Source organism: Pyxicephalus adspersus, chromosome 5 (assembly GCF_032062135.1).
Source record: "Pyxicephalus adspersus chromosome 5, UCB_Pads_2.0, whole genome shotgun sequence".
Taxonomy (NCBI): domain Eukaryota; kingdom Metazoa; phylum Chordata; class Amphibia; order Anura; family Pyxicephalidae; genus Pyxicephalus; species Pyxicephalus adspersus.
In genome coordinates, this window is record NC_092862.1 from 73,685,552 (window position 1) to 73,711,307 (window position 25,756).

The 25,756-nt window shown below is 36.8% G+C and overlaps 1 protein-coding gene across 2 annotated transcripts in view; it reads right to left on the bottom strand.

Moving 5' to 3' along the window:
- The window catches only part of RETREG1 (reticulophagy regulator 1), a 58,005-nt gene that overhangs the window by 8,267 nt on the left and 23,982 nt on the right, over positions 1-25,756 (bottom strand). The window contains exons 1-6 of one of the 2 annotated variants that reach the window (XM_072411862.1): positions 18,681-18,878; positions 6,965-7,091; positions 5,457-5,541; positions 3,446-3,595; positions 2,522-2,580; positions 846-972 (exon numbers count right to left, since the gene is read on the bottom strand). In XM_072411862.1, coding sequence (XP_072267963.1) covers positions 846-972; positions 2,522-2,580; positions 3,446-3,595; positions 5,457-5,541; positions 6,965-7,091; positions 18,681-18,715 — 583 coding nt within the window. In that variant the 5' untranslated portion in view covers positions 18,716-18,878. Of the gene's footprint in view, positions 1-845; positions 973-2,521; positions 2,581-3,445; positions 3,596-5,456; positions 5,542-6,964; positions 7,092-18,680; positions 18,879-25,756 lie in introns of those variants that run through there. The other variant, XM_072411860.1, reaches the window with a different exon arrangement.

Here is a 25,756-nt window from a genome sequence, read left to right on the forward strand (position 1 = left end):
ACTCTTAACCCCCCATTGCCAACATGCAATTTTGGCAATATTTTTGCAAAACAATATTGCCATATTTATCCACACATTTTACTTTAAGTAATGACAGATGTTGCCAATATTAAGCTCATGGCAAAAATGTAAAAATTGCTCTAAGCTAGGGTGACTATCCTACTATCAGATAAAATACAGAAAGTGAGCCTAGAATATGATGCATCTTACTATAGCAGTACCAGCAGGTAAAAATAAAGGAATAAAGACTTAAAAATAAAACTAAAGCAGCCCCCAAACCTAAGGACTGGTCAGCTGCAAAATATTTTAATCTATGTATTGCTATGAGACAATTTACACATGCCAATATGTTTTGCCAGTATTTTACAGTAAAATCAGTACTAACAAGTCCCATATGTGACACAAATACTTTGTTTAAATATTATAAAATATAATGAGTATGGTAAAGTTTCACAGATACTACATGGTACATGGAAAAATACTGGGGGGAGGGGGGGGGGGCATTTATCAATGCTAAACAGGAGCAGATAGATTTATTACAAGGTTAGAGCACTAGGAAATTTCCTTCATCAGCTGTTCCAAAGTAACATAATGAAACCTGACCCTGACTACTTTAGACTCTAGACTGTTTAGAGAGAAATTCTTTCTTACAGTTAGTAATAAAACTGTCTTACAGCTTTGCAAACTGCTACACTTGGCTGCCCAGAAACACAGGCGCATCAGTCTATAAACATGTCGCAGAAACTTGCAGCCTGATTTGTGACAAAACTTTGCTTGATAAATGTCCCCCACTTCCTCTAGCCTTAGAATGCAGCAAGTTAGTTGTATTACTTCTATAACTTTACCATCTGATGAATCGGTCTGTGGAGTGTAGCCCTCTGAAAGGTTGAAAGTTCCATTTTCGGTCCAAGTCAAATCTGATGGCTCTGTATCAGAAATTGACAGTTCCTTGACTAATGTTCCCGGATTGATCTACATGAAAAAACACATGACGTTAGAGTTACCTGGAGTTTTGCCCAGGTGAATAGCTGACATTATAGTTCAATGAGAATCATTCTTAACTAACTTATAAGAAACAAGGAGAACATAGGGAAACGGAAAACATAGATACTATTGGCATCTTAGAAAGCTCTTTGTACCAAGGATCAATGTCTAAAAGGACTTTTATTTTGTTTTTATTGCTGGGCAACAACAACAACAGGCCGCAACTTTACCCTTCGTAGATGATTAGCTAGGTTATGTTGATAGCTAATAAGCAGCCTATTACTTACCTTCTTCTTGCTAAGTGCATAAATAGTCCTGTTCTGCTTAATGCCTCCACCCTTTTTTTCAGTTTAATGACACCCAACATCAACCACTCCTAACATTCCATGGCAGTCTTAGACCTTCTGGACTATGTTGGGGAAAGTTAGTGAACTGCGTCACCCAACAGCTCAGATGATACTAGTCCTAGGTATTCCATTCTATATTTCTACAAGGAGGAAGCAACCTTTAAACAGCTTCTAGAATACCTATTAGTATACTTCCCTGCATACTTAAATCCAATGTAATATTCTGTGGCCTAAATGACCAAATAATTTTTAAAACAAAAAAGTATATTTTGCTTTCTTACCAGTGGCATAGCTACAGGCCCTGATGAGGAATGTAGACCTGCCCACTACAATATATGTACAGTTCATACATATAAGACATGCATCAAAAGATATACATCAAAGACAGACTAAATAAATTAAGTCAAAACTTTCTTATCTTTAAGAAAACTTGTGTTGCTTCATGTAATGGCCTCTCCTTGTTAATTGTTCCTTACCTTACTGTCATTGTGATTCAACTGCTTCAATACTTAGCAAGTCACCAACAATAACAGTACAGATCCAGGAGTTCTCAGTGATTAACTTTCTGCTACCCAGCAAGTAGAATTTAGTGAATGAGCTGAGTGATAGCAGAATATACATTAGTGTTCTCCCCAGAAATTTTTTTCAGCCGTCTGGAGGGAAACTGTAGCCGGGTGGTAAAAAAAAAAGGGCAGGGCTAGACACGGCAAACTAAGAGCTCCTAGTTATTTATGCCATAGGTATCCAGTAACCCCTGCTATTGTGTCAGTGTTCTACCTACCCCCTATACTTTGTTCCAACTTTCTAATGCCTGGCTTGTTAGAATGTACAATTTTTCCATTTCTTTTTTTTTTATATTATGCCTCAACAGTCCAGTACTGTGTATTTTAATCCAACTCCCTCGTGTTCCATGTTTTTATAGTATAATTCCTTGTAGTAATGTAATATTGTGATCAATGTGGCTTGACAAATTAGTCTTAGTTCAGAGCTGCTGAAAATGTGCCAGGCGGAATATTCATCAGTATCATTTTGATTGTCATCAGTATTGAAATTACCTATAATACAAAATTTTAAGTTGACAAGTATTTTACTATCCAAAATTAAACTAAAAAAGGGTTTTGGATATAATTTAACGATCAACAAATCAACCTACAAGTGATTGCTAAATTAAACAATTACATATTATTTACCTGAGGATATAATGCAGACAATTCTAATTCACTTTCTTCAGGAGACTTTTCAATTTTTTCTGTTAAAAAAAAGAAAAAATTATGACTCTTAATATATTTTTTACTACGTTTTTAGTAGCTATACCTATCTGTATATGGTTACCAGCATATACCAAAATCCTAGCTAGGCATTAACAGCAAGCACTCCCAAAAACTACCCCTAGGACTAAATGGTTTCTCCTCCAAACAGTAAGAGAGCTTGGGAGTAGCTACAATGGTAAAGTGCTTGTAAATAGGGCAATTCAGTGGCAGTTTCTGCTTCCACCTGCTCCACCAACAAAAAGCATTAACTTAACAGTGAACATTCTGAAGTATTATTCTCTCAACCATCAGCCACCAGAAGAAGAGTCAACCTCGGGAGTCAACCTCGGCACATACTGTCTGCTGCAATATGCAGACTCCTCCTGCATATACTGCCAGCAGGAATAGTCTCCGCATGCCTCTTCTGCACATATTGCCTCCCATTATACATAAGTCAATAATCATCTGTACACACTGCCTGCCGTCACATTCTCCTGCTCAATATTTTGCACATTATTGTTATATTGAGAACTTTTTCCAATATGGAATGGACCACTTTACCCAATATTTATATAATCCTAGTTTGATGTGCATTAGATGTGTAAACAACAAGAATGAAGGATGTGTTTTATCAACACAGCAAACATCACAATCTTTCTAAAAAAGAATCTTTGTTGGTAATGAATGCTTGAAAAAAAGCTGACTCTAGATTAGCCAGTGCTAGAGAGGAGTAATTTCTCTATAAATAGCAGTGCACTCCAGCAGACAATAGAGGCTGCCTCCACTCTTCTGTTCAGTACAGTGTAATGCAGACAGAGTAATCTGAGGTTATTTATTGAGATCCAAAAGAAACAATTCACTTACTAGACCTGGCTTTCATCCACTGGCTGATGACCTGCAAAATCCAGGCCTGCAACCCAAAATCCAGCTTCTGCAGAACTGGCTTCAGCTTGCTGTATGCTTTCTGTCCAATTTCATTGCATTTTAACAATGGACACAGGAAGGCACACAATACTGTATTGAAAATACAATAAAAGAAACTCATAACATTTATAACCATTTTAACCATTTTTTTTACTTATAATACAACTTTACTGCATTTATAAACCTGATATTTATTATATCGATCTGAAAACATAAATGCTACAATCCAGATTGCGCTTCGGAAACACCTACAAAGCAGTTGTAATTGTCCTTTTTTTAACACTCACCTGCCTGTGCACATAAACCATCATTCTTTACATTCAATGCAGAGCACTGCATGGGTTAAAATCTTGTTTTGCCCTAAGGCAGGGGTGTCACACTCTGGCCCCCAGTGTCCTTTTTTTGGCCCCCCAAAGGAATCCTAAATATAAACTGCAGCTGGCCCTCCGCTGCATTGAAATAGTGCCGCGATTACAGTTCCGGGCATTAGCGTCCATAGACCAGCAGGCTCTCTGCCTTTGAGTGGCCCTGCATTGGACTGTTTTATAGAAGCGAGTAATGCTGAGTTCCAGCCCTGCTTTTGACGCGTCTGGCATTTCCAGCACTCCCTAATTCAAGGCATAGACTTGAATTGTTAGATTTTCTGAGAAGAAAATTGTTATTATTATTGTTAGCCTGTACAAAAAGGTTACCATTGAAATTTAACTCAGAAGGCTACAAACAGAGGAAGAGGCATAAGATTTTTTCTTAAATAAATTTTTAAAAAAATTCTTATGCCTCTATTATAGGCATGTTCCATATTGAATGTGAAGCAACACCTCTTTGTTTCCATATGAAGAGGTTTTATATCTAATGAGAAGGAAAAACTTCCTCAATTTTGTCAATAAATTTTAAGGTTGGCCCAAGACTTTGTCTAAGTTTTTAATTTTGGCCCTCTGTGTATTTGAGTTTGACACCCCTGCCCTAACGGAAAGGAACAAGTAAAAATACTTTCCATATTTCTCTTTCCACCAGCAGCTGGTGCTCCTCTGCTCTCTAGTGTCCCAGGATGTGACGAGGTGGGCGGCTTTCCATCTACACATACAAATTAGGATTGCTGTACAGATGATTTTTACAGTAGCCCAGACTGGGGCTCTTATGTGACTTAGTTATCTGCGTTGCTATTTATATACAGGGGTATGTTCCTGACAAATAGGAAGCTGTTTGATGAGCAGCATGATGAGTAAAAACAGTAAGTTCAGTTAAATGTGACAAACGACTACGACCTGGATATATAAAATACTTTACAGACTATCAAAGGCTCTATGTTAATATTAAAACAGGAAATGTAGGTCAGGTATATATTTGATTGTTAAAAAATACAGTGCAAAGCCATCAGTAGTGTAATGTCACTAGAAACTTTCTCAATAAAAGCTGAACTTCATGCAATTTTTTGTGTGTTTATTTTCTTTTTAGGGGATGATGCTGTGAGAAAAAAAAACTTTACTCTTAACTCTTGCAATGCGCAGTGCTCTGCTCTAATGCTCCGGATTGTAAACGGACCCTCATCCTGTACAGTGGATAGAAAGGGATGGCTGGGCCATGCAACTTATGAAGAAACTGCTGGGAAGCAGCTATGTGAAGCAGATGAGAGCACTGACTGCTGCAGGAGCAGGGAGTAAGGACGTTTTTCACCTGATCCCTACAAAAAACGAACAAATCTTGTAGCGGGGAGGGGGAAACGAGTTTTGCCCACAGTTAATTAGGATGATCAAAACTAGGAATAGAAGAAACTGCATTTTTAAAAATATTTTCTGTTAAAAGTGCACCATGTATTAGAAATGTCCAAAAGGAAGTTGATCTTGTAAAAGTAATCCATAAGGTAAATATAACTTAAGGTCAAAATAACCTAAATAAAATCACAGGCATTTTCAAACAATTGAAAAGTATGAAGCTCAATAAAAATACTTACAAAGTACATAGGAGATGACAACTCCTGGAACGTAGCTTCCCAATATGATAAGAAATGAACACACACTGCATGCCAGAAGGCAAAACTGCAAAAAGAAAAGTCATTTGTACTGTGAATCAATGGACATACATTGCTAATATTTTTTAAAATGTAAATAACAGACAAAAAAAATAGTTAACAGAAGTCACCAGTATAAAAATGGTCCAGCTAAGAGGACATGGTCTGATATTTAAACAATACACTGGATGTAGTTCAGTGAGTGTAATGGCAAACAGCGCATGCCCTCTGGGTTCTAGGACCCTTTACCATCACTTTACTAGAGACCTACAAGGACTAATGTGCTCATTCTATCTTATTTAGCTAAAAAAGCATGGTATTTAGTGATTTTAGTCATTTAAACCATGCATAGTCCTATGATATAATCTCTGTTTTCTGTTACACCACATGGAATGATTAAAACACATTTTTCCAGTACACCAAAAGCCCACCAGAAGATAAAAATCCTATTATTGTTATTACTTTTTTACAAGCTTGTAGTTGTGACATTGTAGTGCTGAATTTTATGGTACTCTGCTGCCTATATCATTGTAATTAAAATTGGAACTTTGGGGCTTTATGCACGAAGGCTGGCCAAACACAGGTCAATTGATCAATATAGAGTCGAAAAGCAAGAGAACCCCAATTTTCATCATTCACACAATGTTTGGGTTTTTGAGTCATTTTGATTGATTTCTGTTTTGTTAAATGTTGGAACGTGCAAACACAGATGCTTTTTTTCATTGAGAATGATCAATCAACCAGCATAATTCAGGACTCCCAGACCCCACAACTTCACGCACATAACATTAGGACTGAAATTCAAACCTTGGTCCCATAAAGCAAGCCACCTAAGCTATTTACATGCACTAGATTCCGGTCACTGGAAACAATCCTTTGTAATTATTTTCAGTGACAGTAGAATGAATAAGTACAGTACATCTAGCAATATTCAATTCTATGGAGAGGGATGGAGGAGGAGGAGTGAAAAGCACCCTGCTGTGTCCTCTCAAGTGTGTATGCAGCTTAAGTCCCAGCTGTGGGGATTGTAGTAGTTAGGATTGAAATGTGTGAAATGTGACAGGGTTTGCTTATAATATAAAGCTTGCAATCGATTAATTAATGAAAGATACATGCCAACAATTTCTTCATCTTTTTATTGTAGGTAAGCCAAGCTAATCATCATGCTACCCTTTTCCAGATCTATAAGAGGTAATAGGAATATTATACAGCAAAGTACCTACCTGTGCATACTTTTTATATTAAGTGCTTATATAAGTGGCATGATGATCTCCAGTAAAAAGACAGGGCTTCCAATCTATGCTGCAGAAGTGGTTTATTTTGGGGTAGGGTGACATTTTTTACCTAATCATCATGGATGTTATTAGACTTTATCAAAGAACTAACCATACTTTTATAATAAACATTACATAACCTTCATAGTCTCTAAACATACAGCATGGGTAACATACTTTGCCTGGATTTTGTTGTTTAAATAGGGACAATTCTTGAAGGAAAGTGCTGTAACTTGACCAGGACTCTTCCATGCACTGACCAAGCTGAGGCTTGCATTCTGACCTAGAGTTGATTGCCTCCCACCTAAAAAATAAAAAAGAGGTTCTAAATACATCCTTACCTCTCAGTATATTCACATAAAAAAAATAAAAGAATAAAAAATGTGGTGTACCTACAGTGTATAGAGCTCCTCTTACACTAGTGATCTGGAGGATATAAAGTTCATCTTACATTGGTGGTCAATAAAAAAATGAGTTCCCTTACATTGGTAGACCATGAGGGGTGTAGAAGGGCCCTCTTAGCACCAATTTAGACCCACAGTGAGCTGCATCGTTCTGCAGAAGATTGCAGCATGGTTTTTGTTCGACACTTTGCTGCTCCTTGGCACAAGGGCCTCCTTACATTGATGGCCCCATGCTACTGCTAATGAAGATTGACATATGTCTCAGCAACTATACAGGCCCCATCAAAGGGAAAAACAATCTCAACCAGCTTGCATCTTTAGAGAGACGGTACCCAGTCTGCAGCTGTCAGCATGAGGCTGTCCCTTGAACAGATAAAGTCAAATGCAACATAAAAATTGCAGTAGGGACCAAAATGACATGAATGGATCTCCTACTAGCATAACAAATATTTTAAAAAGGCTCATAAATCAATAAAAACATGGATGTGAATAGCATCTGTGCATAAATAACAAGCAGAGATATACTAGGTTGTTAAGTGTTCTATATCCCTTATAATATTCATATTATATTGGTTAGGTATATAATGGTTAGCTAACATAAGCAGACGGAGCACTAGCCGCCTTATGTCATCTCCTCCAATAACAAGAGCTAACAAATGATCACATGTGTTGTTATATGAATTTGGCAGGTAACCACTACCACATTACTGAGGCGCATTAAAAAGCTTATACATATCCAGAAAAGGAAAGAGCAAAATGTCAGGGCTCACGTGTAGTAGACACATTGAGCCACGACCTTTTACAGACTTAAGGATTTATTTATAAACGTCAGCAAAACAACTGTTTTTTTTCTTGTGCTTTATTCTTTAGTGACATTTACTGGCTTTTGCTACAGTTTATTATAGTAAGCTGTGATTTCTAATTGCTGAAACTGTAGAAGGACTACACAAAAAAAAAGAAAGTGATACCACCCCAAGAAAATCTCCTCCTCCAACTTTTATTAAAAATACTTAAATATGGGAAAACAGGCAGAACGTCCTACCTGAACAAATTAAACCAATATTACTTACATTGTGGCCATAAAGTGGTGCTAAACCTTGAAATTTCAGTTTAAATCAGGTGTTAAAAACAGGCAAAACTACACTATATTGATTTTGACCTTATGGAGAGAACATACTTAGACTTACCACAACATGCATACTAAATGCCAAAGTAGAACAGTGGTAGAGAAAATGTAAAAAGGAACAGGTAATTTGAGTATAAAAATGACCCTGTATTTTTCTCATTAGGGGCAAAGTAGCAGGATAGCTGCAGAACAAGAAATATAAAGTGTCTTTGCACTTGATTACCTATGGCTTCCCTGCACAGATTCCAGCAAGCTCCTCCTAATTCACATTTGACAACTCAGACATTTAGTGTTCCTTTATAGGGAGGAAAGGAGAATGTTTTATGTTTCCTCATATGAAGAATCAGAAAAATTGGGGGCTCTGTGAGTGAGGTAAAGGTAAATGTTATCACCTAAAGATGACTGCTTTTCTGAACCATTGTTAATTTGTATCTGTAAAAGGCAAAGAACATTTATGCTTTATTAGTAATACAAGGTAAGCCATGTCAATTTAACTACCCTCATTTTCTCTATACACATTACTGGAGCAAATCATAACATAATAAAATGTTAACTATGCCAAATATTTTACAAAATAAATAGAGATGAGAGGAATAATTAAAAATCAGTTTAAATGATTGTTCTTTTGAGCCTCCTGTTTACAGAGCTTCAATTCTCCCATACAATTTCTTTTTATTTTTCATTTAATTTAGTTTAAAAAAATGTTCTCTCCCATTTGCAGAGAAAAATACATTGCCCTGCACACATACTGTATATAGTCCTAACAAAGGGTTACAACAGTGCAAAGCCCCTGACCTACAAATCTGTATGTCCTTGAGAATCAGGTGAGTGATTCAAAATGCCAGCTCATTGCTAATGGGCACAGGGTTTCCCAAGAAGAAAATCTCAGAGATTTATTATAGTAACTGAAGGGAGGAACTATGGGAGATTCCAACACTACAGTGCTGTTATTAGTTACTTCACGTATTGGCAAGAAACACTGTTAACTGGTAGATAAATGATACAGTGCAGAACAGGAGGCATGAAGGTATTTTACAACTGGTGTCAGTCTCTTTCACAACTTCAGAAGAAATATCTGATGCTGAAGGAAATATGGGCTGGTATGTAAAAGGTTCATATGGTTTATACTAAATTTGGTTTACATTCAGCAGTTGTTACTTAGAAAGGGCCCTGACTGCAACTCCCTGACATACAAACTGCAAGGAAAATCCCCAAATCTGACCTGCAAAGGAAATGGTATCATGAAGGAAAGCAACTGTTAGGTAAATGTTACAATACTGACATTGATTTGAAATAACAGATTGTAGATAACCTATAAAACTGTGTCACTGCTAGATTGCCTGTGAAAATTTAAGCATTTTACTTGCATTGAACAGCAACAATCACAAATCCATCATGGCAGTGAAGGGAGTGAGGTTATGAGAGCTCAGAGACCAAAACTAGAATGAAACAGTTGCCAAGTCTATTCTACATGATGTTTTAATTTAAATAATATAACGTATATTATGTATGTAGTGGGATCATATACACGGCTTTAGTAATCTATTTAAAATATCCAAATCCTATGACTATTCACGTGATTCCTGTTGGCATTACCAGATAGTTTGGTATGACTGAAGCAATGTTATCTCTAAGTGCTTGGGGTTCTGGCATTCCACCAAGCTACTGAAACCAAATCCAGTCTACAGCATACACACATACACATCAGGAGACGTCACTTCGACACCCATCAGCTGCCTCATCTCTTCAGGGTATCATCTCATATCTTGCTGGAGAGGATGACTAATGACCTTATGGTCTTGTGTAGTAAGAGTGGTGAGGCAACATCATGGGCTGCCGGGTCTGGTTGGTTACCAGACTTTAACCCACCTCAGATCTCCGAGTTTCAGGTTGCAGATTTCTAAATATGCCGTTTTAAACTATGAGAATGTCCATGACCACACTAGTCATGTGAGAGGATAGTAAATACTTACAAGTAAATATTTTGGTTTATAGTTTAAGGAAACACATTTAAAAAAAACTTTGGGAAAGCTAGGAAAAGAAGATAAATGAAGCACATGCATTTCATCTACAGTTTACATTGAGTTGTGACAAAAAGAAAATGTAGTATCACTTTTAATTACCTAAAAAATATTGTGAAAAGTTTGTTCTTTAAAAAAAATACATGTGCAATGATTTGTTTGCCCAAATAAATATTAAAAATCACCCCAGTGATCATTTGACCAACTCACTGACACAGCCCTTTTATGATTAAAAAACTGATTTATGTTTTAATAATGCTTTCCTAGGACTGTTATTAAAACATAAAATGGAAATAAACTAGTTGATAGGAATGACCAAACACCTCTGATTTCTCAGTAACATTCATGTGTCACTGCTTTCTGCATATGTCAGCAGCCAGATGTACACGGTGGAGATGATGGCTCTTCTGCTTAGTTTTCTCCTTAACTACATATACAATTGAATCTTAGAGTATAATACCTCAGGGTTTGTCAGAGGGTGCTTGGTTTGAGCTGTTACTACATATGTTGTCTAATCCAGCATTTCTCTGCCTTTTTGTTTCATAAGGAACCATTACAACATGTGTTAAATCATAGGGAACCCCAATTAAAAAATTATCAGGGATTATTGTGAAATGCCCCTTATATTGATGGTCACTGTAAAAAGCCCTGGTTGAGAATGGCTTGTCTGATCAGACAATTTTCATTTAATATCTTCAGTAAACCATTGGATAGTTCTGATCTAGACTAAGAAAAGAACCAAACTTATGTTGACTGAACATAAACATATGCCAGGCTATCTTCAGTGATTTAATACATAGATAGATAGAGGTTATACTTTTTAGGCTGTGCAACAGATACAATCTTTTGTATATAATAAGTACTGTGTCCTGTTCTGGGTTAACAATAGTGTATAATTTTTAGTTACTCTAGTTTAGTTACACTGAATTACAGTGCTTTATTATTTTAGACAGGTTTTTCACTCCAACATCTAGCTGGTAACCTAAATATATGCACATTGGATTAGCACAATAAAACAACAAGCACAATTTAGAAGTTCTATAAATAAAAGAGTCTAGCAAAAGTCACCATAAGTAAACCCAGGAAAACAAAATAGGTTTCCTGGAGATAACACACATATGCTAAACCTGAGCTTTTGGATGCTGACCAGTTTTTCCAACACAACATCAGCATGTGATGGCTCATATGTCAATCTGCTGCTTTAAAAAGGATATTCTTGTGCAAACAGACATAATGTACAGGACACATACACTCACTTACATAACCTTAGATAAACAGACAAAAGTCATGTCCTTCTTAATAAAAAAGTAGTCAAAAGCGCAATTATTATAAACAGTAACCCATCCTCTCCTCCTGTATCACTGTCTGTATTAGTCTGTCATTTGCAATCCCTATTTAATGTACAGCGCTGCGTAATATGTTGGCGCTATATAAATCCTGTTTAATAATAATAATAATAACATACAATCAGATTTACCTTCTATGGGTTTAGAGTACTTTACAGATAATGACAATTAATTCCAATGTGGTAATGCACTTTGCACATTGTTCTTTGCCTTATTGGGTAATGTAATGTGTTATGAAAAAAATTCAAACTGAAGCAAACACTATGACTATATAGATGTGATCCAATTGTGTTGATCAAATCAGCTTTTTTAGTGTGATTCAATCAATGTGAAAACCTTTATAATAATGTTCCAATTGTGTTTGATTAGTACACTTGTTTCTAGCCTAGCATGTCTTACTGTGGGTCTTTTGTTGCTAACAAAATGTTATAAATAACCAGTTTCACTTCACTCTCCACAACTTCCAAAACCTAGGGGCAGGTACAGAGCTGTTTTGGGATGGAAGGATCCTGTACGGCTCTCCACAGCTGGCACCTACTTCCAAGAACCAGCATCTGCATATATGAGTGTTGGCAGCAATGAGAAGTACTAGTACTGCCACACCAATTTATTTCCTGTGGAGCTGCCCCAGGGAGACGCTACTATGAAACACCAAGCGCTAACACTAACAGCAATGGAAAGCTGCCCTTTATCGTTCTGTGATCTTGTAGCTGAAAACCATACTTTTGACGCAGAACTGCTTTCCTAATAAAGTTCAGTCTAATTGTTACTGTTATTTCATACCTATAAGTGTGTAAATTCTAACTACATTAAACCCTAAAACTGGTTCCTCTTACAGATTAGAAGTTGAATATCATATTTAAAGAATGTACTTAGCTAGGCCTTATTTGCAATAACTGGAGAGGAGCTGTACTTGTAAATGTATAAATTAATTTGTTTAATGTTATCAACAATTTTGTTTCTATTGCCTTTAGCAACCTTTATTATATAAAGCGTTAGTTAAATATATTTGTATGCTGTAAGGACAATTGATAACAGTTAAAAGTATTATCTAAATATCATGCTAGACCAGCTTAGTGCTAGAAAAACCACACTACATAAATATAGGGTCACCTGCTTTTAAATGATCTTTTGTGCATTACTGTTGGTCACCAGTGGATTGCACTGCGTCATCATTTAAAGTGTGTAACAAACTTTTTCCCATAATTCCGACAATAAGGTATTACATACTTCACGTGAGTGCCATCTACTGTGTGACGTGAGTAAAAACTTGAACAAAATATCATAGTTTATTCTCAGGTATATACTGTACCTGTATCTCAGCAATTAAGATGAATGAAATGTGAAGACTTACAGCCTTTTGCTAAAATAACTTTAGTTAGTGTCTAAAAAGGTATATTACTGGTACTTATAGTCAAAAAACCTCTTTACCACTATGGTGTTAGGTACAGAAAGTTTCATTAAGTTTTACTAAGGCTGTCTGTTTCTAATTATTAGACTGCATTAAAATTATTAGAATACTCCCAATTTGTTCAGTTATCATATTGAGAGTACACAACAGATTAGGCGTGTGTTGTTATTGGGTTGTCTGCAATATCTAGTATATTTCACACAGGATATTTGATATTTACTAGGGTTGCTGTAACCTAAAACTGATGATGCAAACTGTCCAAAAATAAAAAAAGGTAAATTTATGTTATTTCTAGCATATGTGTATGGTAATTCAACTCTAGCATTTCCTTAAATTTTGCACAGTTGTACAGGCATCCTCTCGTACAATTGTTTTCAGAGCTCACTGTAAGCTTCTCAAAATGTGTATTAGAGGCTGCAGCAAGTCAGATATAAACAGTCTCATGACTACATGACTAAAGTAAATCCAGTATTACCTAGCATGTTTACTCTTCAGCCTTACAGTCTCTTGCGTGTCCTCTTTTTATTAATTGAATTTCCATTCTTTATTCATAAAGGCTCAGTATTTTACAGAGATGTCTCAGAGAGCCATGTACAGTATCCTGCAGGCTCCCTTGCCAGTTTTTTCAAATGATTTATTTAAACTAAACCAAATTAGCACAATAAAGTAGTACACAAATAAAAACAGTAGATCATGAATAAGCATAAGCAGTTATTATTTCAGGATCATACAAATCAAGTACTTAACAATGTTTCCACAGCACTATGGAAATCTTGTAGGCAACATAAACAATATAAAACGTCAGTGGAGACCCATGTTATTTTGGATTCATCTAAACATTTTTAGTTATATATATTTTTTCTTTTTCCTCCTGCCAGCCTTGATTTGTCTGCATTGCATAAAGAAGCACAAAGACCTGGTGATGACATCACTAGGTTAAGTATAGGGTATGCAATAAAAATCTACATGTAAAAAATAAAAATTTCTTTAAAATGTTCACTGGCATGTTGAAGAGAAAAGAAGGGAAGATGCAAAGAAGATAATATAAGCAAGATAAAACTTCAGCTTTCAAGAAATCTTGATCAACAAAAGACAGAGTGATGTCATGTGTCAAAAAATATTTATACACATATGTTAAAAGTGATCAAATTTAATTCTGAAAGCAACAATAGCTATATTTTATGTATTACAGCTCCCTAATAACAGTAATGTAAAAGTAAGTTGTGAAAAAATAAATAAATAAAAAAATCTTGAAAACTGTCAGGTAAAGTCCAACACCAAGTTGTGACCATTTGTGAAGGAGGAAAGACAACATAGCACTGGGCTAGAGAACTTGCCCACCATTTAATAATATTTTATGTAGTGTAGAACCCCTTGGGTATTGCAAGGTCCCTTTAAAGGTTTGAGGTTAATCCTAATGTAGTCTTGCCCATTCTAGAATCAGTTCTCTGCAAGGAGTGATGGTTGGCTACTATCTGTCGCAGAGGAGGCACCTGGCCGAAGTGATTTGGAAGGTATTAAACAACATCATAACACCACCTAGGCGCACTTTATTATTTTAAACAGGTAAACAATGGAATCCTAATATAAAACAATCAGTAACAAATCACTTTAAATTCCTATATTATCTAGGAACATATATTATCCATATAATCTAGGATTTTTCAAATCCTGAAGTACAGATGCACTTTGAATTGTACTGATGCCCTGAATATGTGCAAAAACAAAGGGAAATGAATGAATTCAGATGTTTGTGTTCTGGATTATTCTTCTACCAGACATAAACAGTTTGGATCTGTTTAAATTGTTATCAATATCACTATTATAACTTTGACTGCAGTAGTCACTGCCCTGCTATGCCTGCTATGCTATAGTACAGAACAGTGCAGAACTTTAAGTTTGGTGTTAAAGGTTAGGTTTAGGGATTGACAAGATAAAGGTTACGTTTGGGAGGTAATTGTGAGAGTTAAAGTGTAACTGCATACAGGGTTTGGACAGTCTAGCATATACTGCACTGAAGTCCCTCTTGTCATTGTCTCAGCAGCTCAGCTACCCCAGCACCTATTTTTCACAGCTCCTGCTCTGTGTTTACATTGAATATGAGACGGCCAGTAGGCTTCTGAACCAATGCTGGAACAGAGCAGCAGAATTATCTGAGCAGGCAACACCTCAGGTGCTTAATATATTAATAATTTATATACTGAACACAGTAAGCCTCCAGAAAAATGCTAAGTGGTAAATATTAAGTGCTGAAGCATGTTAGGCGTTAGAAAATTATTTTTGGATTTAGGTTGGGTGTAGGGGTTCAGCAGCAGAATTGACACTGATTCTCAATGTCCCAGAGTCCCTTGCTAAAAAAAAAGAGCTGCAATAAAAGTATGACTTTTTAACTTGAGTAAACATTCTTGCTGCATATTGAATCATGAAGTATTTGTTTCCATTACATCTTCACCACTTATGTTTTATAAAAAGAAATAAAAAACATGCATATCTGTAACTATCATTTTATATTTATGGTATTTGCATCTGTGGCCGCTGTTAACAGCTCCACTGCTCTGGGAGCTTTCATTGCTGACACAGTAAGATAAGTCACCTGAAGTCTAATAGTTGTTCCCCGTCCCATTGTCTGAACATAAACAAATGTGGAGTGTGTGAGATCAATCACCTGCCAAACGTCATCTGACCTCTGGCTTTGTGACACTTACTAGGGGATTAGGAATATTTTAGTGGTATCAGAGTAGAAAATTATTTAATTAACTATGAACAGGATAATAAAGGAAACATTTTCTGGGGTTTGCATAATAACCCTTCATCAGATATTGGCTTTTACTTGAAAGTTGGATGACTTCAAAGACATTGAGGGGTTCAAAAGTAAGGTAACTATCTGAAGCTTCTTCATTCCCAAACGTTGCCTAATCAAAGTCATTCCACTCCACAAAAACACTTTATTTCACAATGTAAAATAACATTTCTTCCAGGTCCTCCCATCCACCTTCGTGAAACACCAACTAAAGTTTTGTTCTTTCTCTGGTTTTAACACCTTTAGACTCTCACTTTGAGCAAGCTTGCAGAAAAGGAAATTTATGATTTAGAAAGTACTAAAATCACTGGATAGCCCAGAAGGAACATATTCACACATTGATTACTCTTTATGTAATGAAATAATGACATACATTAAAAACAAAAAAAAATTGAATGATACAATTTACAGTGCTATCTCATGACTTTTTTTTTATTAAAAATGATACGCTGTGAGTCTATTTGCTTATGTAAATGATCTGGTATTTGTCTACCCCTAACACCTAGTTGTTGGAGCAGACTTAGAATTAGAAGAGCAGTAAAGAAATGACTCTGTAGCGTCTGTTAAATATTAGCTACAAGCAGGTGGTGACTATTGTTACCACAATATACTGTATATTGCTCAACAACCCACCTGGAAAGCAAAATACAAAGTTAAACAAAAATAACCTTAGGATATTCTCTTCTGCTCTTTATGCAGATATGGTATACATAGCACTCAATATATTATTCCTGACTCCTGAAATCTGGTCACACTATGCATGCAAAGCTATGCTATCCACTCACAATCAGATTTTGGTCTGTTAGACAAAACAATGTACTGATAACTACATGGTTCACAATCCACCTAAAATATAATGCGTTAGGCAGTCCCTTGCTGATGCATGTGATGTACAGTGAGTGGGAGAAGTAACAAACAGTAGCTTTCTTATGTTCTATTACCATAGTAAAGCATGCTGTGGAGAAATACTAGTACTTCTATTATCCAGATCAAAATTAAAAGAAATGTATGAGCTGATCCAGGCTATGTGTTCTGATACATGTACTAACTGTGCTTGAAATATCTGATTCAATTGGGAATTTTAAGGGCTAGTAGAATGTAAACTCCTCTGGGGCAAACACTGGTGGTGGTTGTTGGGCTTTTCGCTTAGCAAATGGGGATTAACACCTTGCAAGACACAAATGTGTTGACAATTCCCTTTGCAAAGAATACCTAAACACCCAAAGAAATCTAAAAAAAATATATTCTTTGCATGTGATTAAATGGTTGAAGTCAGCAGAGCTTCATCTCATTTACTAAGCTAGATGATGTTTCGCTTGGAAGGAGATAATTCATTTTGCTATCTAAACAGCCTAGATTCCTTTAGTAAATCCACCCAAATGGCTATGTGTAAATTATGCAACACATAATGCAAATATGTATATTAATAACATAGTACAGGATTTGGGGAAACTACAAATGCTAGATTTTTCCACTCTGAGATTTTCATGATTGTGTATAAAAAAAAAACTTTAATTCTTGTAGGCCAGCCACCCAAAAGCCTGTGGCTTACAGAGTGCCTTTTTTATCATAAAGTAAGTTTGAAGCCCTCTGACGAATCTCTATGTACTTCAGAGATATATCTCTGTATTTTTAAAAAGGAGGTGGATGGCAGAACTTAATGTATTTTACATTCTTCTCTTCCAGTAGCTGTCCCTGTGACAGCATGGAGAATATACAACAGTTATGACACAAACACATTCTTCGCTTAAAGCAGATGTTCAGGGTAACATGCCACATGATCCATCATTTAAAAGTAGCAGCTCTTCTCATGTTCATACATAGAACATAGCTGAGGTGTCAGAATAAAGACATCAGAATAAAGAATGTGAAAACAAAAACACAAGCAAGACAAACAGTCTCACCAAAGATCACACAAGTCAGTGGGTAAACATGTCTGACTGACTGCTGACTATGAGAAGGCTGCCTGACTGTATTTGTTTATATCTTGCTCTAGGTCATATTTCCAGGCTCCTACCAATTCTGTCCTGCCATATGGCTATTGTGTAGATCACTGATCCAGAGAAGTTCATGCAGATCCAGTCACAAGACAGCTGCATTTGGTACAAGCGCCATCACTAATAAGATAGATGACATTGTGGACTGGTCCTGGGCTGGGTTGGCCTATGTGAGAAGGCTGGCACATGATGACAAATTCCAAATAACTGGGGGTACTGTGGGGCACTATAGGAATTCCTGCAGGTGAACCAGTTATCGAGCTCCAGCACTTCACCTCTTTAAGCTCCACACAGCTGCTTGTAAATGTTGATCTGACTATATGTTCACCGGATGTTTCGAAAGTTTACCAATATTCTTTTCTCTCCACTGGCCTGATATATAATTATAAACAAGGTATCAGTCAACATAAGATCAATCAAGAAATTAGATTAATAAACTGCAGTTTAAGCCATTACAATAATAATATTTGATACAATATTTTTTTTGACTATAGAAGTATCACCAGGACAGCTGGTTTGAGGTACAATCCATATGTTTTTTAAAGACGTTATTAAGTCAGTTGAAACATGGTCAAGTTTGTTTCTATGACAATTTATATGATAAAGTATAATTCTAATACTACCATGGCTGGACCTATCACATAGCAATTGATATCCAAACATGTATACACCACCAGCAAACTGCTACAAACATGTGTAGAGAACACATTTATAAACAATGTCATTGTGTTTTCTTCCTCATTCTGACTTCACCTACACATTAGAGAAAAAAATGCTCTGGTTGTTACCTTTCATTTAGTTCAAAGTCTTCTCTTTCAGGCATTTCTGCCTTGTTTCTAAGGACTTTTGTGCCAGTCAGTGTAATCCAGTTAGAGAGGGTTGTCCAGAACTTAACCTTGACTGCAGCTCAGTTCTGTAAGCCCAGTGCTGGGAAAGCGTGTGTTTACAAACCTCCTGTGTGTCAACTTGTCTTGAATGAAGCTGGCTGGGAGAAAGCACTGATAGGTTGTTATAAATAGGCCTGGCTGTGAACTCACCGGTCCCCTGGGCTGTTCTGCTTCTCCAGTATGCTGGCACCTTCTCCCGCTGGTGTGACTGGGCAACACCCATACAAATATGTTGTTACTCAGACAGTTCCTGATGATCTGCACTCAAGTGTAATATGTACAGGCTCGGTTATGTTAAATATGACTAAAATTTGAATATGTAAAAATTTTAATCATCTTTTTATTATAATATGATATAAAAATGAACAGGAAACCTTACAGTACTATTCAATCATGCTTTAACAAATTCTTTCTACTTATTAACTATAGCTGTTTACTGTTTATACCACAACACAACCAGCAGCTTTTCTCATCATTCCAGCTGTTCTTCAGTTTATGTTTTGTACCATCTCTGGCTCCATTACCCTGTAAGGTTCTAACACTGCTGGCTTTGCGTCAGTAGGGGAAGACTACAAGAACTTAAAATCTAAAAGAGAAACTGATTATAATACAACGCATGTCAAGAATTTTTTTTATGTTTTCTTTTTTTTGAAGTTGCATGGAGTTAGGTTTGGCTCAGTTTCAAGTCAGTGCAATGTATGTTAAATTTGCATTTGATTTGCATAAAATCAGTGCATAAAATTGAAGTTTTCAATACTAGTTGTATTGCTATAAAGGCACAAACAACTTTTTTTTTTTTGGTTTAGCACAGAAGGGGAATCTACATGTAGGCCAAGTTCAGAAGCACAGCCCACCACAGTCACCAGCTTTAAGCCTTGTACAAAGTTTTGAAGGACGGCAGATAATTGTTATTTTATTCGTTCATGATCATTTCCAGTGACAGATAAATGTGTGTACAGTGTTGTCCTGTTCTATGGAGATGGGAGGGCGAGACGGCGGCACCTTGCCGAGGTGGATTGCTGAAGGACGTCAGGACGGTGTATGTAGCTTTAGAAGAGCCCACCATGGGCATCAGGTTAAATTTAGAGGTCTGTGGGTCCCAAAAGTTTGGCGAGCACTACTTTAGATGACCCCAATGTAAAGTTGTATTTCTACTCCATGACACCACATCACTACTTCTGACTATAGATCAGGGAATCATAGCCTTTTTTATGGCCTAATATTTACTGAAAACATTCTCACAAGCTGTCAATGCTACCCAAAATGATGAGATGACCTTAAAGGAGTTCTGGAAAAATTTTAACATTTATGATGCCATCAAAAATACTGTTGATGCTTATGATGAAGTGAAAGAGACAAATATGAAAGAAGTTTGGAACAAATTGTGCCCCCAATCCACATTTTGTAATTTCTGGGGTTTACAGATGATGAAATTGCTGAAACCAGGCAGGCTGTGGTTGATATTAGTAATCAACTGCAGTTGGGCATCAGTGAAAATTATGTTAGCAGCGGTCGCCAACCAGTGGTCCGCGAGAAAATTTCCCCCTTTGAAACGCAGGCTCACAGATCTGAGTCTGCGATCGGAGAGTGGGGGGAGGTGCTTCTGGCAAGTTTCTTACCCTTTGAGGGATACCCGCTCCCTATGCATGCGCGGTCCAGAGATCGAAATTTTAGTGGTCCGCAGGACCGGAAAGGTTGGCAACCACTAACTAACTAATGAAGGCCTCACAGAACTTGAACATCAGACAATAGAATTTCAAGAAAAAAAAACAGGACCTAGAAACTCCCAAACAAAAAAAGTCTTCTACGAAGGAGTTAACTGATGATTTCCTTTGTTTAAGGAACAAGATTTACTTCCACTTTAGGCTTTGTCCAGGACCCAGCACAGTCTATAAATGGGCAATAAATGTCCTCTGTCTCTAGAGTGAAGGAAAATGAAGGTACATTTATTCAGTAAATGTTTTTTTTTTCAGGTTTTAGTCATCTGGTCAGCTTTCTTTCATTGCGTTAAGAAAACATCTAAAATGAATTCTCTTGCAGGGTATGTCCAGGTAATGGTTATATGGTAATATATATTCAGTTTTAGATAGAGTGGGAAAAAGTTAAACCCTGCTCTGGTTTTTATTGCAGTCTGTGCCACTGATCAAGGTCATAAATGAAAGGGAAGGGATCCCCAGAGCAAGAGGCTGAGTATTTTTTTTCAAAAAAGGAAACCTGTTCAAGGGACAGATTCTCTGTAAAAACTGATAAAAAGTTTTGATTTTCCTTTTAAAACATTTATTAAAACAATTATTTTTTGAAACTCAAAGTTCAAAGTTCACAGGAAATAGCAAGAACAATTAAAGACAAAGCCAGCAAATGGTATGAAACATTAGAGTCAGGTCACATTTGAAATGAAAAGCTGATTGATGGTAGTAGGTTCCTATCACATTATCATACCATTTTCACGGAATGTTATAAGACAGGAAAGGGTGCCATGTTGCTACCCGTCAAGGTTTCAAGGAGTTTACATATTTAGGGAATTACCTTTGAAATGCATCCTTATGGGCTATTTCCGTTACAAGTGGGTTTTCATTCTCTGTTCCAACCTAAAGTGTTTATCATCTGATAGCTATTATAATACCATATAGGACTAATAGATCCAAGCATAGCTGAAAATCGATATAGGATTTGTAGCATTATCAGGATCCTTTTTTTGTATAAATATGATATCCTGCTTGTAGAAGGTATTCAGGTTAAATCAATGTCACAAGCTTGCCACCAGACAAGACTTAAACAGATTTAGGAATTGGGTCTGGTGAGCTGTGCTGGAGGCTTGTCACAGGAACAGAGTGCATGTCTCCAGAATAAACAGAGCAGCTGTTTGGCTCATTCCTGTTAACAGTGTATCATGTGAACTAGCTGCAGCCTACAGAAACCACATGATAAACAGGTTCATATAATGCATTAGGCACCTCTTCCATACAGCCTGGTTACATTTATTGGCTAATGTATTGAGAAAAGTATTGACACCGGGTTTGAGTATTGATATTAGTGCTATTATCACCCTGGGCTCTAATATTTTTAATATATTTCCCATCTTCCCTGAGAATCAAGGACATTTCTTGACCTTAGAAACCGAAGCATATTGTGAATGGTATATTGATCAGGTAGTGCAAGGGAAAGAATGTACCTGAACATTTTTTTGTTTAGTGAGATTTTCAAGTGCCCAATGTTTTCTTCCAACATACTAAAATGTAATCTACTCTATTTTATTCATCCCACTACATTAAAAAAATTCTTTATAAAAGACCTGGGGCACCCACAGGCACCCGAGGAGAGTACCAATATGCGACCGCAAATTGTGGTTGTGGCCAAACTATGCTAACAGTGAAAGAAACTGAAAATAGTGGAGTGAAAGTTTCAGTATTAGTTTGTAGGAGTTAATAAAGCAGAGTGCAGGGGTCAGTAGTTCAGGGGTCAGAGTAAGTAACACAGACTTCAGAGGGTAGCTGACATACATAGATATACAGACATAACGACTTACATTTTGTCTAAAACTACCTTAACTTTTCACAAAAAAAGAAAGGGAGAAACTTTCCACAGGTCACCTGTGCACCTCAGAATGCAGATAACCTCTGAACCCTCCTCAGAAGCTCACCTATGTATCCACAGCTGACCTCTGTCCACAGCCACATCTGATCACTTTGACAGCTCAGCTCAATTTCCTGTCACCTTCCTTCTAGCAGTTGTCTTGGCTCTTTTGTCACTTTCTTAGCAACACTGCAGCCTATTCCTGCTCGTGAAGAAACAACAAAGTACTCCGTGGGTAAAAGGATATTCAGAGGACCAGGAAAGTCATCCAGGCATATGGCTCGGCTGTTTGATGTTTTTGATACCATGATAAATGTTAAACATCTCTGTAATTTCCATCCAAAAGAAATGTTACTCAAAACAGCATATGTGAATACCACTTAGGAGGCTTAAGAATTGATATATGGGTAAATAAAGACAATCAATGGTGTTCCCCATTCACTAAGATATGGTGCCCAATGTCTAGGCAGCTGGTAACATGACTATCCACTGAAGAAGCCCAGAGAGGGTAGAGGATTGAGAACCAAGACATGATTAGAAAAGTAAAAGGTCCGAGAAACTGCTTATATGCAGGTAACATTTTCAAGGAACTGAACACATGGGTGAAATGTCTCAGGGATTGTATGAAGAAAAGTGGGACGAGAGGTCTGATCAACTGTACACACAGAGACAGTTATTTTTTATTAAATCAGTTCCAGGTTTTCTGGCTTACCCATGTTCTCCCACAAATGTCTATCTTCTCCAGTCTTGGAGAACCTTAATAAATCAGGCCCAGTAAAAAGGGATAGGAGGTCTGAGGAGTTGCACAGGAAAAAAAGGGATAAAAACAGAGAAGGGACGTGAGAGATCCAAAGAGCTGCACAGAGAAGAGGTATGAAAGGCCTGAGTACTGTACACAGAGATGAGGGATACAAGGTCTGAGAAATTTTATACAGAGAAATAGTTTAGGTCTGTGGAGCTGCATACAGAGACCAGGAGTGAGAAGACTAAGGAGATGAACAGAGGAGAGGTCTGACAAATTATTAAACAGAAAAGAGGGATGAGAGGCCTAAAGGAACTGTACAAACAGAAGAGGAATGAAAGATCTGAGGGGTTGTGCACAGAGAAGAGACCGTTCTCGCCTACATGTTTGGTAAGCGAGAAGTGCCCAATTCGCAGCGAGACCGAATTTATTAAAATCGTTCGCTCATCCCTACTGACTACCAGGGTGGAAGAGCATACTGATAAGCTTCATAACGTTTTGTTCAAGCACAAATTTAAGCATCCTTACCGTTAACGTAAATATAAACTATTTGCAGGTGACCATGGTCTGTTATCTAAGGAGTAAAACATTAACTGTGATACAAACACAGGAATAAAGAGCTATTTGGAAAAATGTACACAGAAGTTATAATCAGATTAACTAATGTGTTTGTTAATTGATAATGAAATTATTATTTAAGGCTGTCTCTGCAAAAATGGGGAGTAAATACTTCTGCTGCTTGCATTTCCAAACACTGCTCTGTTGAAAATAAATTGATAACTAAAGCTTGTGTAGAAAACAACGATTTCCTGGAGTGTCAATCTTTTGTGCTCAGTGTTTCGTAGAGTTGGCCTCTACATACTTAATGTGTCACATAGTCATGTGGAGGTTGGAGGGAGAAACCCTTCAGTGGATGATCTGATGATTTTTATTAGTAAAGTAGCATTTGACAATGTAAGCAGCAGAGAGTATTTACTCTGTCCTTTTGCATGGACATTTTTTAGGGGAAAATAATTTTTCAGTCCTTTAAAAATTTTGCAAAAATACAGTTAACAATTTAAAGAGAGAAAAACATGATGGAATGTATGCCAAACTCAAAATTCAGAAATACATTTCTTTCTAAAATACAGTACATCAACTTAGTGCAAATAAGGGGATAGGGGATTTGCACACATATTGGACTTGTCCTTTCAAATCTGGAGATTGCATATGAAATAATAAGAACTTAAAACCCTGAAAAATAGCCTGTTAATGATAATTAGCTCAAATAATGAACCTGTATAACTCTATAGACAGTTACAAATATTAAATAGAACTATTATTTTCATTAAGCCTTCTTCTACAATGGGGGAAATAAGTATTAAATGCGCCAACGTTTCAGTAAATATACTTCAGTAAATATGGGTCAATTGCCATGAAATTTACACCAGATGTTGGTAACAACCCGAGTAATCCCCACATATAAAAATCAAAACAAATATGTCCAGAAAGTAAGTTATGTGTAATACAGTGGACACAGGGATAAAGTACCGAACACTTGAAGAATAGGAGGGTCAAAAAGGCATGGGTAGCCAAGAAACCTGCTAAAATCTGTCAGTATTTAGAAAGCAATCTTTTTATAATTAATATTAGCTGGTTTAGTCCTAATTAATAGCCTATAAAAAGTGTTCCCATTACCAGCGTATCACACAAAAGGTCTCTCATGATGGGTAAAAGCAAAGAGCACTCTCAAGACCTTTGCAACCTTATAGTTGCAAAGCATACTGATGGAATTGGTTACAGACATATTTCTAAGCTTCTGAATGTTCTGTATGTGAGCACTGTTGGGGCCATAATCTGGAAGTGGAAAAGAACATTGTTTCACCCTAAACCGGCCACAACTAGGTGTTTCTCACAAGATTTCTTGATAGAAGAGTGAAAAATGGAAAATCAGAAGAGTTGTTCAAGAGCCAAGAATCACTTGGGGACAGCTTCAGAAAGACCTAGAATTAGCAGGTACAGTTGTTTCAAAGAAAATAATAAGTAATGCACTAAAACAGAAATGGCCTCTAAACATGATCACCGGGCAAGACTCCTCATCACCCAAAAACACCATACTGACAATGAATTTGGGGGTGGAAACATCATGGTGTGGGGCTGTTTTTCAGCATATGGTACTAAGCAGACGTCATACAATTGAGTGAAGAATGAATAAAAAACAAATGTACTGGGATAAGAATTTGCTGCCATGTACCAGGATGCTGCAGATGAATTGAGGGTAGACATTTCAACAACACAATGATCTCACCAACACAGCCAAGGAAACTCTCAGTTGGTTTCAGAGAAGGAAAATAAAAATGCTGGAATGGCCAGTCAATACCCCAGCTTGACTCGAACTGAAACTTTTTTTTCTGCAATAAAGGCATACCTGATCCAAAAACGTGGAACTTAATTTCAGCTTTAAACAAGTATAGTATAGGAAAACATTACTTAGCTTAAGCTTATACATGTGGAATCAAACCTAAAATACTTATAGCTATCTAAACAGAATGTTAGTTAATATATATCAGGCATCCTTGATGTTGATCTGAACAGGTTTTAAAAAACATGGTGGAAATGACACAGCAAAATAGGTGGCTTTGTTTTCAATGTTTTCGAATTCGACCTCCCATCTGATGTCACT